The 14,157-nt window shown below is 38.4% G+C and overlaps 1 protein-coding gene across 2 annotated transcripts in view; it reads left to right on the top strand.

Annotated features, from left to right (window-relative positions):
- Window positions 1-14,157, top strand: part of CAMSAP2 (calmodulin regulated spectrin associated protein family member 2) — an 88,122-nt gene that overhangs the window by 62,172 nt on the left and 11,793 nt on the right. For both annotated transcript variants that reach the window (XM_026671747.2, XM_087960780.1), the window contains 6 exons: window positions 4,035-4,128; window positions 5,426-5,519; window positions 7,311-7,393; window positions 9,449-9,518; window positions 9,777-11,964; window positions 12,873-13,009. In XM_026671747.2, the coding sequence (XP_026527532.2) occupies window positions 4,035-4,128; window positions 5,426-5,519; window positions 7,311-7,393; window positions 9,449-9,518; window positions 9,777-11,964; window positions 12,873-13,009 (2,666 nt within the window). The remainder of the gene's footprint in view (window positions 1-4,034; window positions 4,129-5,425; window positions 5,520-7,310; window positions 7,394-9,448; window positions 9,519-9,776; window positions 11,965-12,872; window positions 13,010-14,157) is intronic.

Raw genomic sequence — 14,157 nt, 5'->3', positions numbered from 1 at the left:
ACATGCTTTAACAGCGCCGGGTCGGACAGCTACAAATGGACGGGCGGAACGCATGGTCCGTTTTACCAAAGAAACATTACACAGGCTAGCTAGAAGCTGGAGATATCCAAGAAAAAATATATAAATTGCTAACGATACAGCACATCACGCCAAATGCCACGACTAACAAAAGCCCAGCAGAACTATTGATGGGAAGAAAATTAAGATCTAGTTTAGATAGACTACACTCCACATATAGCACAGAAAAACCAACAGACTCCTCCAGTAAGTGCCGTACATTTAAAACAGGGGACCTGGTCTATGAAAAAAACCTAACGGGGGAGCCATTATGGATACCAGCTAAAATAATCCAAGTAAGAGGACCCCGGTCATACAGGGTAGAGACAGATGACGGAAAGAGCTAGAGGAGACATATAGACCAACTCAGATCAAGGGCCATATTAAGAAACACCAACAACCAAAGGGAAGAAGGGGAAGAGCCCACACAAACACAAGAACCAAATAAAACTTTAAACCAAAATAATAACCAAACCAGAGAAGGGGGGAGACCACTCAAACATAAATGAGAGGGGAGGGGGAGACCCTCCACACACACAAGAAATAACAAAACAAACCCTAATAACAACACAACAACTAACAGCACCATTAGCCCCGAGGAGAAATCAAAATAATGTACCTGGAGAAGAAGAAAACTTCGGAGGACTGGAGCAGACATCGGAAAACCATCACGAAGCCACTCCTGGCAGGAGCAGCCAAGCCGACTCAATCAGCCCGGAAAGGCCAGGAGGGAGCGGCATGGCTGACTCCACCTTCCAGGAGGTTCCACAGAAGAGGACGGGAGGAACAGCGAACCCGTCCAAGCAGTCCGAAGACAACACCTCAACTGAATTGTGCAGGTCCAGTAGGAACCATAAAAGCCCCACCTATTTACGTGACTACGTAACATAGGGGTGGCCTGATTGGTGGGACTGTACCACATAGGGAGGGGTGTTATATATTTGAATGTTTGAAAGTTCTGTTCTGATTGGTTCGGCCGACGGCGGAAAAATTGAGTAGCCGTCATTGGCTGAGAGCCGCGAGCAGCCGCTATAAAAGAGGCTGCCGCAGCTCCGTTGTTGTTCAGTTACTGAGAAGAAAATTAAAAGCAACTAAAGATTAACTGGTCTCGAGTCGTCTTTCCCACAACTTAACAGTGACCAGTATGAAAAAAGTGCATTGAAAATGAAGAACGACTTATTTTCAAAACAAATGTATATGAAGGAAGAGTGAATGGGTCAAGAGAAAGGGGAAGACCAAGAAAATGGATGTTTGAGTCAATGAGATCTTCCTAAAGAAAGAGGTTTTTTTTAAACCATGAAGCAGTACATGGTTATTATAAAGCAGGAATGTCTTGCAAGAACAGAAAGCTATGGAAAGGTTCAGTGAATGGTTTAGCAAGGTTCCATTTTTCTTCCTTATTGGTGACTTTAATTTTTTAGTCTTACTATTTCTTATTTCCTTTCTGGGTTTTGATTGACACTGTTTATTTGTTTATCCTGAAAGGAAATTGTAGGATAGATGTTATGATTCTGTTCAGTTATATGAGTCTGTATGTGGGATTTTTTTTTTTTTATCCTGTGGTGAAACTCAGGAAAGTAAAAATCATCGTCATCATGTCTAGCACCTACAGCAAATATATTAATCTAGTGCCATAAGTGGAAGGCGAGTTATCTCTAAAACTTTAGGGAAACTTAATTATAGTTTCATGTGATTTCAAAAATATGAATATCTGGAATATATAAATGTTTCATTTTGATTTTTAGTCATTGTTCTTGAACAAAATTTGGTGTGGTTACTATCTCAATACACCATTAGTTTTGTTAGCTTAATGTGGGCTAATGATGGATCTAACAAGCTTATTCAAAAGGGTCTTCTAGGAAAGGCCACTGAAGTGTCCCAGCAGCAGGACTTAGTATGCAATGAAAGAATGAGGCAAAATGTCCAGTTAAGAAGAATATGCATATTCACAGGAACTGTGTGTGTACTTGTATAGGTAGTCCTTGGTCAACAATGGCTATTGGGACTGGGATTTCTGTTGTTAAGTGACACAGTCATAAAGGGTGATATCACGTGATCCCACTGCTTAGCAATGGCACTTCTGGTTGCAGTTAAGCAAATCTTGTGCTTTCATTAAGGATGATATCACACCATTTGCAACCTCCTGCTAGCTTCCCCATTGACTTTGCTTGTAGAAAGCCCAGCAAATAAGGTTGCTAATCAACTCAGCTGATTATGGGATGCTACAACATCATAATTGCAAGATGTTTATGATGATGTGATTGTAGGAATGCTGCACCATCCAGAATTTTAAGGACTGGTCATAAGTATCATTTGTTCAGCAACATCATAATTTCAAATGGTTACTGCATGAGTGGCCATTAAGTGAGAATCACTGTAGATGCATTCAATTCTGCAGTGGTGTTTGCTCAGCCCTCCTTCAGTTAGCTGCCTTCTTATTGATTTTCACTCTGCTTTTGCCTTTACAAAACAGCTCTGAATATTTTTATTTGGCACTTTCCTAGCATTGTATGCAGAAGTAGGGAAGAAGAGAGAGAGAGGTTAGCTTAACCTGATAAATTCATATGATACTTGCCAAGTAATGCTTTGCTCTACTTTATCACTGGCTTGTGAGCATAAGTGTATCCAATTAACTGGGTGATAAAGATAATAATCAGAAGTTATTTTGTAGGGCCGCATATTTTTCAAAAATGATTCAGAAGTGCTTTCAACTCAACATGATCAGAACATCTTTATACTGCTCAGTAGAACAGCTGCTGGATGTATATTTTGTGTATATTCGTAGATATTGTACTCTCAAACTGCAAATGGAGACGTGGGTACTCTATCTTTCTTATCCATTTTTAAGTGCTTTGGTTTTATTGTATTGCGAACAGTTGCTGGGTTGCATCCACAGTTTCGTTGTACTTGTGCAATGACAATAAAGTTCTTCTAATATTCTAATCTTCTTTCAAGCTTTTCCAGAAACTTGATAAAATATACAGCTGTTTTAAGGAACTGAGTCATAATTTGATTGGTTTTCAGTTACCATTCTTTTTAGGCTCACCGGAAAACCTGTAAAAAGTCAGGCTGCTTTTTTGAAGAGCAGATAAGTGTTTGTAAAAGGTTTGAATGATTTCTTCCAAATGTATGCTGAGGATACACATTACACAACCCTGTTGTAGTATGGCCACAACCTGAAATGTGGCTGTGATTCAAGATTCAAAATAAGTGAGTAAATCGTATATAATGGCTTTCAAAATCTCTGCATTCCTGACACAGCAAAGGGGAATCAATTGATATATAATTTAAATAATGTGTTTAGGCAAACTTCCTATGGTTCATGTGAACAGGAATCTAATTTTGATGGATTTCTCTTCCAGCAATTCTTTTTTCCCTGTGAAAAATCTGGCCCCAGATTTCAGACTTTGCAACAAAACTGATCCCATCACTCTCTTTTGCTTACTGTTGTTACTCTTTTGATTAAAACTGTTGCCCAGTCTAGAACTCTGGTACCAGGAAGAAATGCCTGGATAATTACAGATTAAGTTAAGGATTATGAGGATTTTGTATTAAATAGCTTCATCATTGCCAATGTGTGCAAATACTGACATTTCTTTTTGTTCGCTTCTTCTGTTCTGTTAATAGGTTTAACTGAAGGTTATACAGTGTGCTGCACTTCAAATGCTTTGAACTTCAGCTCTCATTAACTTCATCCAGTATTGAATTAAAGAAATCTTGTGCTGGCTGGGGAATTCTGGGAGTTGAAGTCCAGACATCTGAAAATTGTTGAGGCTGAGAAACAGTGCTCTAAAATAATCTGAATGGTAGCAGATGGTTTATTTCTGATTTAAAGTTTGCCATTGTAGTTTTCATGTCAAACGTGTAACGCCTTTTACTCCAAATCTCAATATAAAGTTATAACGGTAGAGAACCTAGACTCCATGAATTCTTTTCTTCAGAACGTATATATTAACACTAGTGTCTTTTATTTACAGAGTAATTATTTAGTGTTCATGGCAGAGCTGTTCTGGTGGTTTGAAGTGGTGAAGCCATCATTTGTCCATCCGCGAGCTGTAGGTCATCCCCAAGGTGACTGTTTTAAAAAAAATTCTGTGATCTTCTGTTCAGCATCTGTTGTTTAACATGGAACATATTTCTGAAGTGGTGAAATACAGAAGCCTACACTGTTCCAGGCATGGGGAAATAACTTACTGAAGTCCTGCTTTTATATTATGACAAACAACAAGAGATTCAGTGGTAGATCATACGTTCTTCAAGCAGAATATTCCAGGTTGAATCCTGGCACTTCCCATTCCCTACCCACATTCTTGTCTTTTTAAGGGCTCAGGAAGACTTTGTATGAATTGAAGCGGGAGTACTACCAAGGCAGACAGTAATAGATTATGTAGAACAATAATGTAACTTAGTAAAGAAAGCTTTGTGAGTTTACTTGTGCATCTCATCATGTCTTGGCTCGTGCTAACTTCTTCCCCCCCCCTTTCCCCCCCCCCCCCCCCCCCCCCCCCCCCCCCCCCCCCCCCCCCCCCCTAAAAACCCCACCAAGCCCCCCCCCCGAGAGTAAGTGCTTTAAGGGACAATGCATCCAGATCTCTGTACCACACTATGATTTATATTATGTCCTTGTGCTTATTAAAGTAGAACTTCAAGTAACAGCATTCAAAGAACCCTTGTTGTTTCTAGCATTTCTCCTGCTTGGTTTCAGGATCTGCTTGTTTGTGAACTGCATTCCTTCAGTTCACACAATTAAGCTGTCAATCCATGATGCAACAGGGAGTTGTATTTCCTCTCATTATAGAACCTAATCCCAATTTGGACTGAGAAGGAGTACTTGGCCCAACATCATCCAGCCAGCTTCCATGCCTAAGAGAATAATACAACCTGAGTTTTCTCACTCGTAATCTATCGTCTTAACTGCTTTCCCATACTGGTCCCCCTGGATAGCAATGAACTGCACGTCTGTTTGACTGACAGAAACTTGGACAGAAAGGGTGGACCATATAAACAGATTTTCTGTCAATTAGCTGATCATCCTTCATTGTCAGGAAAAAGTTTCTATATCCAAATGTGGCATAAGCTTAGGATGTACTTAACGTTCTAGAAGTTAACTTGTAATGTGGAGCAAATTTTGCAGGTCTATCCATTTCCGTACCTTGATGGTTTAATTCAGAGCTCCCAACTGAAAAAAGCTTGCCAATGTCACTTCAACATCAATATTTTCATGAGCTCCTAAATGTAACTGATAACAAAGTAAGGTAACTAAATGAGATGAGGTCCCTAACAGGTACATGCTGGACCATTTGAAGTTTTGTCTATGTCTTCATTTTTCTACAACTTTAAATGTGTGAAATATTTATCTTCTGTGCAGCTGAATCTCCAAAGGAAGCATCTTCTGTTCCTCCTACAAATGCCAATCAAAGAAGTTACCCAGGTGTTTTGCATGATTCCGATCTGATAACCAGGTATCAGTCCAGTTGAGCGTGTCTCTCAATCTCCACCCGACCCCACACCTACCGTATATACTCGATTATAAGTCGACCCGAATATAAGCCGAGGCACCTAATTTTACACAAAAAACTGGGAAAACTTATTGACTCGAGTATAAGCCGAGGGTGGGAAATGCAGCAGCTACTGGTAAATTTCAAAAATAAAAATAATTAATTTGGGAAACGATCTCACTATCATGAAAGGTTTAATTGATTCACTAACCCAAAAGAAGAAGATGATGATGACAGCGGGAGGCAGTAGTCACTCTCTTCCCCTCCCTCGGAGGCCCCCTGAGTCAGGAGTCACTACCGCCGGCGCGGCCCCAGTCCGCCGCCTCGGGAAGGAAAGGCAAAGCGCTTTTTGCCTTTCCCTTCCCGGCTGGGGCTGTTGGGAGTCGCTGCCGCCGGGCGGCCCCAGTCCCGCCGCCTCGGGAAGGGAAAGGCAAAACGCTTTTTGCCTTTCCCTTCCGGCTGGGCTGTTGGGAGTCGCTGCCGCCGGAGGCCGCGACTCCACACCATTTTTTTTCAGAGGGAATCTGACTCGAGTATAAGCCGAGGGGATTTTTTCAGCACAAAAATGGGCTGAAAAACTAGGCTTATACTCGAGTATATACAGTATTTTCCTTTCCCCTTCTCTCAATGAACTGTACAAAATATATGCTTTGCTCTTTGGAGCATCATAGAAAAGGAGATGAAACTTGCCATGCTTTCTCATTGATGTAGAGTAGGCCTTTGTATGTTTAAAAAAATTAAGGCACCAGAATTAAAGATATGTAAAATGCTGGTGTCCTCTCTTCAACATATCAAGGAGTTAACACATAAATGCTTATTTTTGATCATCAGTAGAAGTTAATTTTATATATTTTTGGGAACCAAATTGTTGTCTGAGATGCAAAAGACAATCTGTCCTGCCACATAGCATATTTAATAGTTTTTCATGCCTCACAAAATGTTAGCTGTGTTTATAAGAATCTGAATCTGAAACTATATTTCTATCCATCCTACGTTATGATGTATCTAGGAAGCAAGATGTTACACTAATTAGAATTATTAGGCTAAAACAAAGGAGCCCGCATTTAAGCCTCCACTTCATTTTACAGCTAACTTTAACATGAGGCCAGTGACTGTCTCTAAGCCTTACAAAGCTTAAAAGTGAGGGAAATCCTATAGATTAATGTATTTATTAATTGAAATATCATATATGGGAACCATTAATACATAGAAAAGGCTTAAAATGCCATAATATTTGCAACATAGATGGTATTTGAAGAGTACGTGCTATTGTAGTGAAGATAACAGCTTTCTTAGGTGTGATGGTTCTATATGATCAGAAAATGATCTGCACTGAATTAAACAAAATATGCATATAGAGTAACATAATAATACTATATGCTTTCTCAGGGGGCAAAAATTGTACTGATTTGTTTTAATGTGGAAAAACAATTCTCCTAATTTCTTATTCATTAAGAAGGCCATTGGAGCATTGAAATGGATATTGTCCCTTTCTAATTTTGAATAGGGTTTCCCTAACTGGACAGTACTAATGATTTATGATGTTGTTACTTGGTGTTTTAATTTTTGTGACTCAAATGGAATATATGTTTTCTAAAATTAGTTGCAATTAAAGCATTGTATAAGGAAGAATAATTGATAAATAAATAGACAATGTAAGATTGCTTCTTAACTGTGCTCGGGATTGCATGTTTTTCAAGTGACAAACAGACAGACGCCCAAACTAACAAGTGGTGGGTTTTCTCCTTTTTCCAGTGTGGGGACTTCAACTTTTATACCATCTCATCAGATTCCTCCTCCAAGACACACGCAGCAACAGCCTTACTCATCAGCCCCAGGTACCAACGTGTAACTGAATGACTAGATTTTAGGTTATTCATGTTCTGCTATTTCATCATTCATCCAAAGAGAATGTTTTTACAGACTGTTTCTTAGAATCACAAGTAATCTTCATGAAGCGCTGCAACACATGACTTAGAATTACAGGCAGTCCTCGAGATACAACCACAAGTGAGCCCAAAATTTATGTTGCTAAGTGAAACATTTAAGTGAATTTTGCCATATTTTACAACCTTTTTTGCCACAGTTGTTAAGTTAGTAACCCGGTTGTTAAGTGAATCTGGCTTCCTCATTGATTTTGCTTATAAGAAGGGTCTCAGAATGTGATCTCATGACCCCAGAACACTGCAATCGTCATAAATAGGGGTCTGGTGCCAAGCACTTCAATTTTGATCACATGACCATGGGAATGCTCCAACAGTCATAAGTGTGAAAAATGGTCATGTCACTCCTTTCAGTGCCGTTGTAATGATCACTACTTGAAGTGTTGTAAGTCGAGGACTATCTTGTATTAGAATTCTTTTGATTTTTTATTTCTTTTCCTTTAAAAAAAAGGGTACAGATGACCTTCTTATGACCACTCTCAATTATCCACCAAAGAAATGTTAGGTTATAGCCCTTCATTGGCCCAGTGTCATTTAGATAATTTTATGGCTAAAGTAGAATCTATTTTTCCATTCCAAGTTTGATACCCAGTTCACTAGGCGATTTCACTAGGCCATTTCTATCATTATTGAAAATGAGAACACTCATCTGGGTTTAGAGTGCAGTCATCTAGTGGAGAATGTTTCTATATATGATCACTCTTCATATAGTTGTGGATTCTGGAAAAACAGAATCTGTAATCATATAGTGACTCTTATATAGAAAAATAGTTTTTTAAGAGAAAGTTGTTTTCTGTGTATAGGGAATGATTTAACTATCCCAGCTTTTGATAACTGAAGTTTATTATCAGCCTCATTACTACCATGATAATATAGGACAGCGGAACAGGTTCATCACATTTTCATTGGATCACTTTATATATTTTGGGAATAAACAAACACTATTGATGGAATATTCTATAGAACTAATTGTTTTGTTGATGGTATAACACTTTGCTTAAGTACTTAATTTTGTTTTACACATTTTTAAATTGGGAAGGAATGTATAAATATAATTCATGTTGAATATGAGCAATAGATACATGCAGAATAATTCTGATATAAGTTACAATTTGATTATGTAAGTGGTAGTAGAGGTAATCCTTAACTTACAACCATTCATTTGGTGATCGTTCAAAGTTACAACAGCACTGAAAAAAGCAACATCACCATTTTTACCCTTATGATCATTGCATCGTCCCCATGGTCACATGATCAAAATTTGGTTGTTTGGCAACTGGCTCATATTTATGATGATTGCAGTGTCCTGGGGTCATGTGATCACCTTTTGCCACCAACTGACAAAGTCAATGGGAAATTCATATTCACTTAATGACCATGTTACTAACTTAACAACTGCAGTGATTCACTTAACTGACAAAAAAAAGATGGTAAAATGGGGCAAAACCTGCTTAACAACTATCTTGCTTAGCAATGAAAAATTTGGGCTCAATTATCATAGATTGAGGACTACCCGTACAACCTACATGCAGGCAGGCAGGCAGATTTATTTCTAAACAATCATTACAGGGTTTATTTTTTTTAAAGGGCATAGGCAGAACCTGAAGCCTCTCAGTAGGGTGGAAAAGTGGTGGTTTATGAAAGCATTCAAGGGAGGCTGGAGAAGAGGTGAATGGAAGTAGGGAAATACAAAGTTGGGTAATCAAAACAACTTTGTAGGTCTCATCAGATGTTTTGTCAAGATGCATGTACCACCTTTTCTTGGTTCCTGGCCTAGGACTACAGTATTACAAATGCGTATTTAATTTATGTAGCCTGCTTTATAAATCAGTGGCAAAAATTGATCTCAATTTCTTAAGCCAATTCAATTGTTGCTTTCTGTTTATATTTTCATTTTAAAACTTTCCAAAGAATTATTCTTATATTGCATTCTGTATTGATTTTAAATAGGCGGCATTAAAAGATCAACTTCTATGTCCTACGTGGATGGATATGTAGGGACGTGGCCCAAAGAAAAAAGGTAAAATCTTTGCCTATTGGGACTTAATTGCCTTATATAATGAATTAAGTCATTATTTAATAATTTTCCAGATGTCATCTTTACATATAGTACAGTATATATATTCATATCTTGAATATAGGGTTGAAATTACATCTTGTTGCTTTAGTTTGAAGACAGATAAAGAATATTATTTTTAATTCTAACTTGTTGGAATATTTAAACTTCAATATTGCATTGGCTGTTCTAAGACTTTCTTAATTTTAAAATCTCCTTTAGGTCTTCAGTCCATGGGGTTTCGTTTGACATTTCTTTTGATAAAGAAGACAGCATCCATATAACACCTCCAAACAGAGGAATTACGAGATCTATTAGTAATGAAGGCCTTGTACAGAATACTAACCATATGCACAGACATATCAAAAAGAATACATTTTTCAAGCCTCTGAATGATGAAGAGGATAGTGAAGATTCTGAAATAGAAAAGGATGACGAACTTTGCAGCGATCTAGAAGCAGACAGCAATCAAAGAAATGCCATCCAGGTTAACACGTACACCCTACCAAATGGAGCACTGCAAAACAAGTTGGTTACTACTGATGAATTTGGCAATCAAATCGAGACACCGAGCATTGAACAGGCTTTGCAGATTATCCACGATAGTGAGAAATCTGCCAACATTACTCCACCAGCACAATTTACAAATGGGTTTTTCCTTCACAACAAAGAGATGAGCATCCTAAACTCAAACATAGCACTGAATCAAAGTAGCCCTGATATTATCGCAGATACAAAAGGTGCCCTCAGTCCTGTTACTGACAACACAGAAGTAGACACTGGAATACATGTCCCTTCAGACATTCCAGAGACTCTGGATGAAGATTCTACTTTAAGGGATTATACAGTCAGCCTGGATTCTGATCTGGAAGAATCATCTCGCTTTCTGCATGAATCTGACAGCAGAGGCATCAACCATAAGGAGCAACTGAGTCCTTGTCCAAGCTCAATAAGTACTAAATCTCAAGCTGGCAGTAGTCCATCTTCAAGTTCAGGAGTTAGAATGACCAGCTTTGCAGAGCAGAAATTTAAAAAGATGAATCATGCCGACAGCAGAAGTAGTGGCAGCAGTTCTCAGAAAACCACCCCCGAAGGTTCTGAAATGAACATTCCACACACTGTTTCTTGGGCTCAAATCCCAGAGGAATCCCCTCTCCCTCAGGGTAGGGACACCACACAGTTGCTGGCTTCTGAAATGGTGCAACTGAAGATGAAACTGGAAGAGAAGAGGCGAGCGATTGAAGCCCAGAAGAAGAAGGTTGAGGCAGCGTTCACAAAGCAGAGACAAAAAATGGGAAGGACGGCATTCCTTAATGTTGTGAAAAAGAAAAGCGATGGGATTTCGCCACTCAGGGAAGAAGCAGCTGGAGCAGAGGGTGAGAAAGTGTTCACTGACAACAATGGAGTGAAAGAAAAAGAAAACCAAAAGCCAGGTGAACAACTGAACAAGACTTCTGAGGCCCTGAAAGTAAGCACTGAAACTCCCTCAACGACATGGCTGAAGCCTCCAAACACCCCAGCTGATGGTGAGAAGCCATCTAATTTGGTAAGTCCTTCAGAAGAGAATTTAAATGAAGGTGACCTTTTAGAATATACAAAATCCATCGAGAAGCTCAACTCTTCTCTACATTTCTTGCAACAAGAAATGCAACGCCTGTCACTTCAGCAAGAGATGCTACTGCAGATGAGGGAACAGCAAGCTTGGGTTATTTCACCACCTCAACCTTCTCCTCAAAAACAAATTCGGGAATTGAAGTCTTCAGTGAGGCTTAGTGGATCATCATCTCCTGTTGTCCCATTTTCCGTAGAAACACCTCGGCCATCCCACCAATCCCCACAGTCATCTTCTAGGAAGAATTCATCTCTCCCAGGTAAAATACAAAGGACTCCGAGGCCAAATGAACTGAAAATTACACCTTTGAATCGCACTTTGACTGCCCCACGGTCTGTGGATAGCCTTCCCCGGTTGAGAAGATTTTCTCCAAGCCAGGTTCAGACTAGATCTTTTGTTTGTTTTGGGGATGATGGCGAACAGAACCCTCCAACTGGGGAAAAAAACATAACTGAAGAGGCTGCTGACAAGGAAGAAGCAGGTGAAAAGGATGGTGAGAAGCAAGAGAAAGTTGGGCAAAAATCAGAAGAAGAACAGATCAGACCTCTGGAATCCATGGTATCTGAAGTATTGTCACAGCCCGTTACAGAAATTGTCTGCCTTACTCCAAACGAAGAGCCTTTGAATCCACCATGGTTGCCCGCACCTTCATCTAAACCTGTTAGCCTCATAGAAGTTTCTCTCACAGATTTAAAGCCATCAGAGAAGTCAGAAGACTCACTTGAAAAATCAGACGGTGAGAGTGACAAAGAACAAGCAGAGGATGACCAGAAAGTATGCTGTGGATTCTTCTTCAAGGTAAGTGAGTGGATATATTACAACCTGTTTGGACAATTGAGCTGTAAGATTACGCTGCATCAAATAATGGTAATGTGGGGAAAAATGAATATTTTTCACTCATTTCAGGTAGTCCTCACAACCACAGCAAAGCCCCAAATATCTGTTGCTAAGCAAGACAGTTGTTAAGTGAGTTGTTCCACATTTTACGATCTTTTTGACACAATTGTTAAGTGAATCATGAAGGTGTTGAATGAATCTGGCTTCCACGATTGACTTTGCTTGTCAGATGCCACCTGGAAAGGTTACAGATGGTGTTCACATGATCCTGAGACAGTGTAAATGTCATAAATACATGCCAGTTGCCAATTGATTGAATTTTGATTGCGTGACTATGGGGATGCTACAGCAGTTGTAAGTGTTAAAATCAGTCATAAGTCACTTCTTTCAGTGCCATTGTAACTTCAAACAGTCACTAAACAAATAATTGTAAGTCGAGGACTACCTGTATTGCTCTTTATAGTAGTTTTTCAAAGATCATACTACATTTAGGATGTTTGGGGAAAACAAGCATTTTAGAATAGATTAATTCTAAAATAACAGGGATTTTGTTTCTTTGGTGGTTAGGTTTTCCAGCTATGTTCCTACTAATACTTTCTCCTGGTACTATATGGAACTCTACTTAAGATCATGGGCATCTTTCCAGAGAATAACAAGTTTAAAGCGGCAAGAAGAAAAGAAGAAGAAAAACATGTTTGTTTAACACACCTTATTTTGAACTTTTGTGAGCAAAACAAGGGAACATGATAGTTTTCATTTCAAATTTTCTAGTCCAATTGGGCAAAGTTGTATGGGAATTATATGAGGTCAATATGTTGCCCTGTCTGGACTCTAAATGATAATTTCAAAATGTTATTTATTATTACTAGGATGATCAAAAACCAGAAAATGACATGGCTGTGAAACGGGCAGCATTATTGGAGAAGCGATTGAGAAGAGAAAGAGAAACTTTACTTCGAAAGCAGCAATTGGAAGCAGAGATGGAACATAAGAAAGAAGAAACAAAGTAAGATTAAATGCATACATTAATAGTTCTGAAAGAAATATTGCTTTTTAAAGTTGGTCTATTAAAATCAACACCTTTATAATTAGTCTCATTAATCAAGTAAAATTTCGCATAATTTACTTATGAAGAAGTCAGTCTTTACAGACTTCTGTAAGACTCTATTATATATCAGGGATAGAAAAAAAAGATACAGTGACTAAACATGAGTGACATAGTAATTAATATTAATATATTGTATATGTCTGATCAAGTATTTGTGATTAAATAAGGCTGGAATGTACTGCCATACCCTCAGTATGGTGACAGTTTTTAAATAACAGACAGGTTTAAAGATATCAGGCAAATTTGATTTTTTTGCCTCATCATCAGAGCACGTTACACTGAAGATTGAATATTCTATATTTCCTTTAACTGTTTTTAAACATGAATAGAGATTTGACAGCACTAGTCACATAAGTTAGCAACCAGAGTACTTTGAATTTTTAAAATTGTAATTGTTCAACAAATCAGGATCTGAAACAATCATTTTATTCTGATTATTCTCACTTGGACTGTGCATTCTTAGAAAATTATTCAGAAGTGATTGGACCTTGAACTAGTGTAATCACTGTCTCCTCCACTGTCTCCTGGTGTTGACCCAAATTTATTTTCATTGCATCAACAACATTATCTATCTCATCCTCAAAGATTTCATGTTCAGATGTTATGGGGAGCTATTAATGTTTAAAAATCAAAAAGAGATTATTTCATTGTCAAGGACACACTCTCAAAATAAAGTGTGAAAGCTCAAAAATTGTGCACATCAAAAGAAACCATGGCTTCTTTATTTCTAACCTTGGCCCATGGAATTCTGCACAAGAAACACATTCATTTATTATTTCTATGTATATTAACCTAATTTATTTCATAAACTTCATTTTTCTTTTAAAAAAACCCTTAATACTTTCTATTTCAGTTTACCAACTAATTCCCTCAGTCTGCTCAAGCTGAAATCTGCTTAATATAACGAGGAAATCATCATCAATATGATGATTTAAGTTGTACTGCTCTTAAGTTCCCATAATCCCCAATCAGCATAGATGGCTAGAAGGCATTAAATTTGAGATGGCTGCCCCACACCATTTTCTGTTCTTCTGCATGCCAACTTT

Source organism: Notechis scutatus, chromosome 3, assembly GCF_049901735.1.
Source record: "Notechis scutatus isolate UNSWTSFEM ecotype Mainland chromosome 3, rNotScu1.2, whole genome shotgun sequence".
Classification (NCBI taxonomy): Eukaryota; Metazoa; Chordata; class Lepidosauria; order Squamata; family Elapidae; genus Notechis; species Notechis scutatus.
This window is presented reverse-complemented; position numbering and strand designations above follow the sequence as displayed.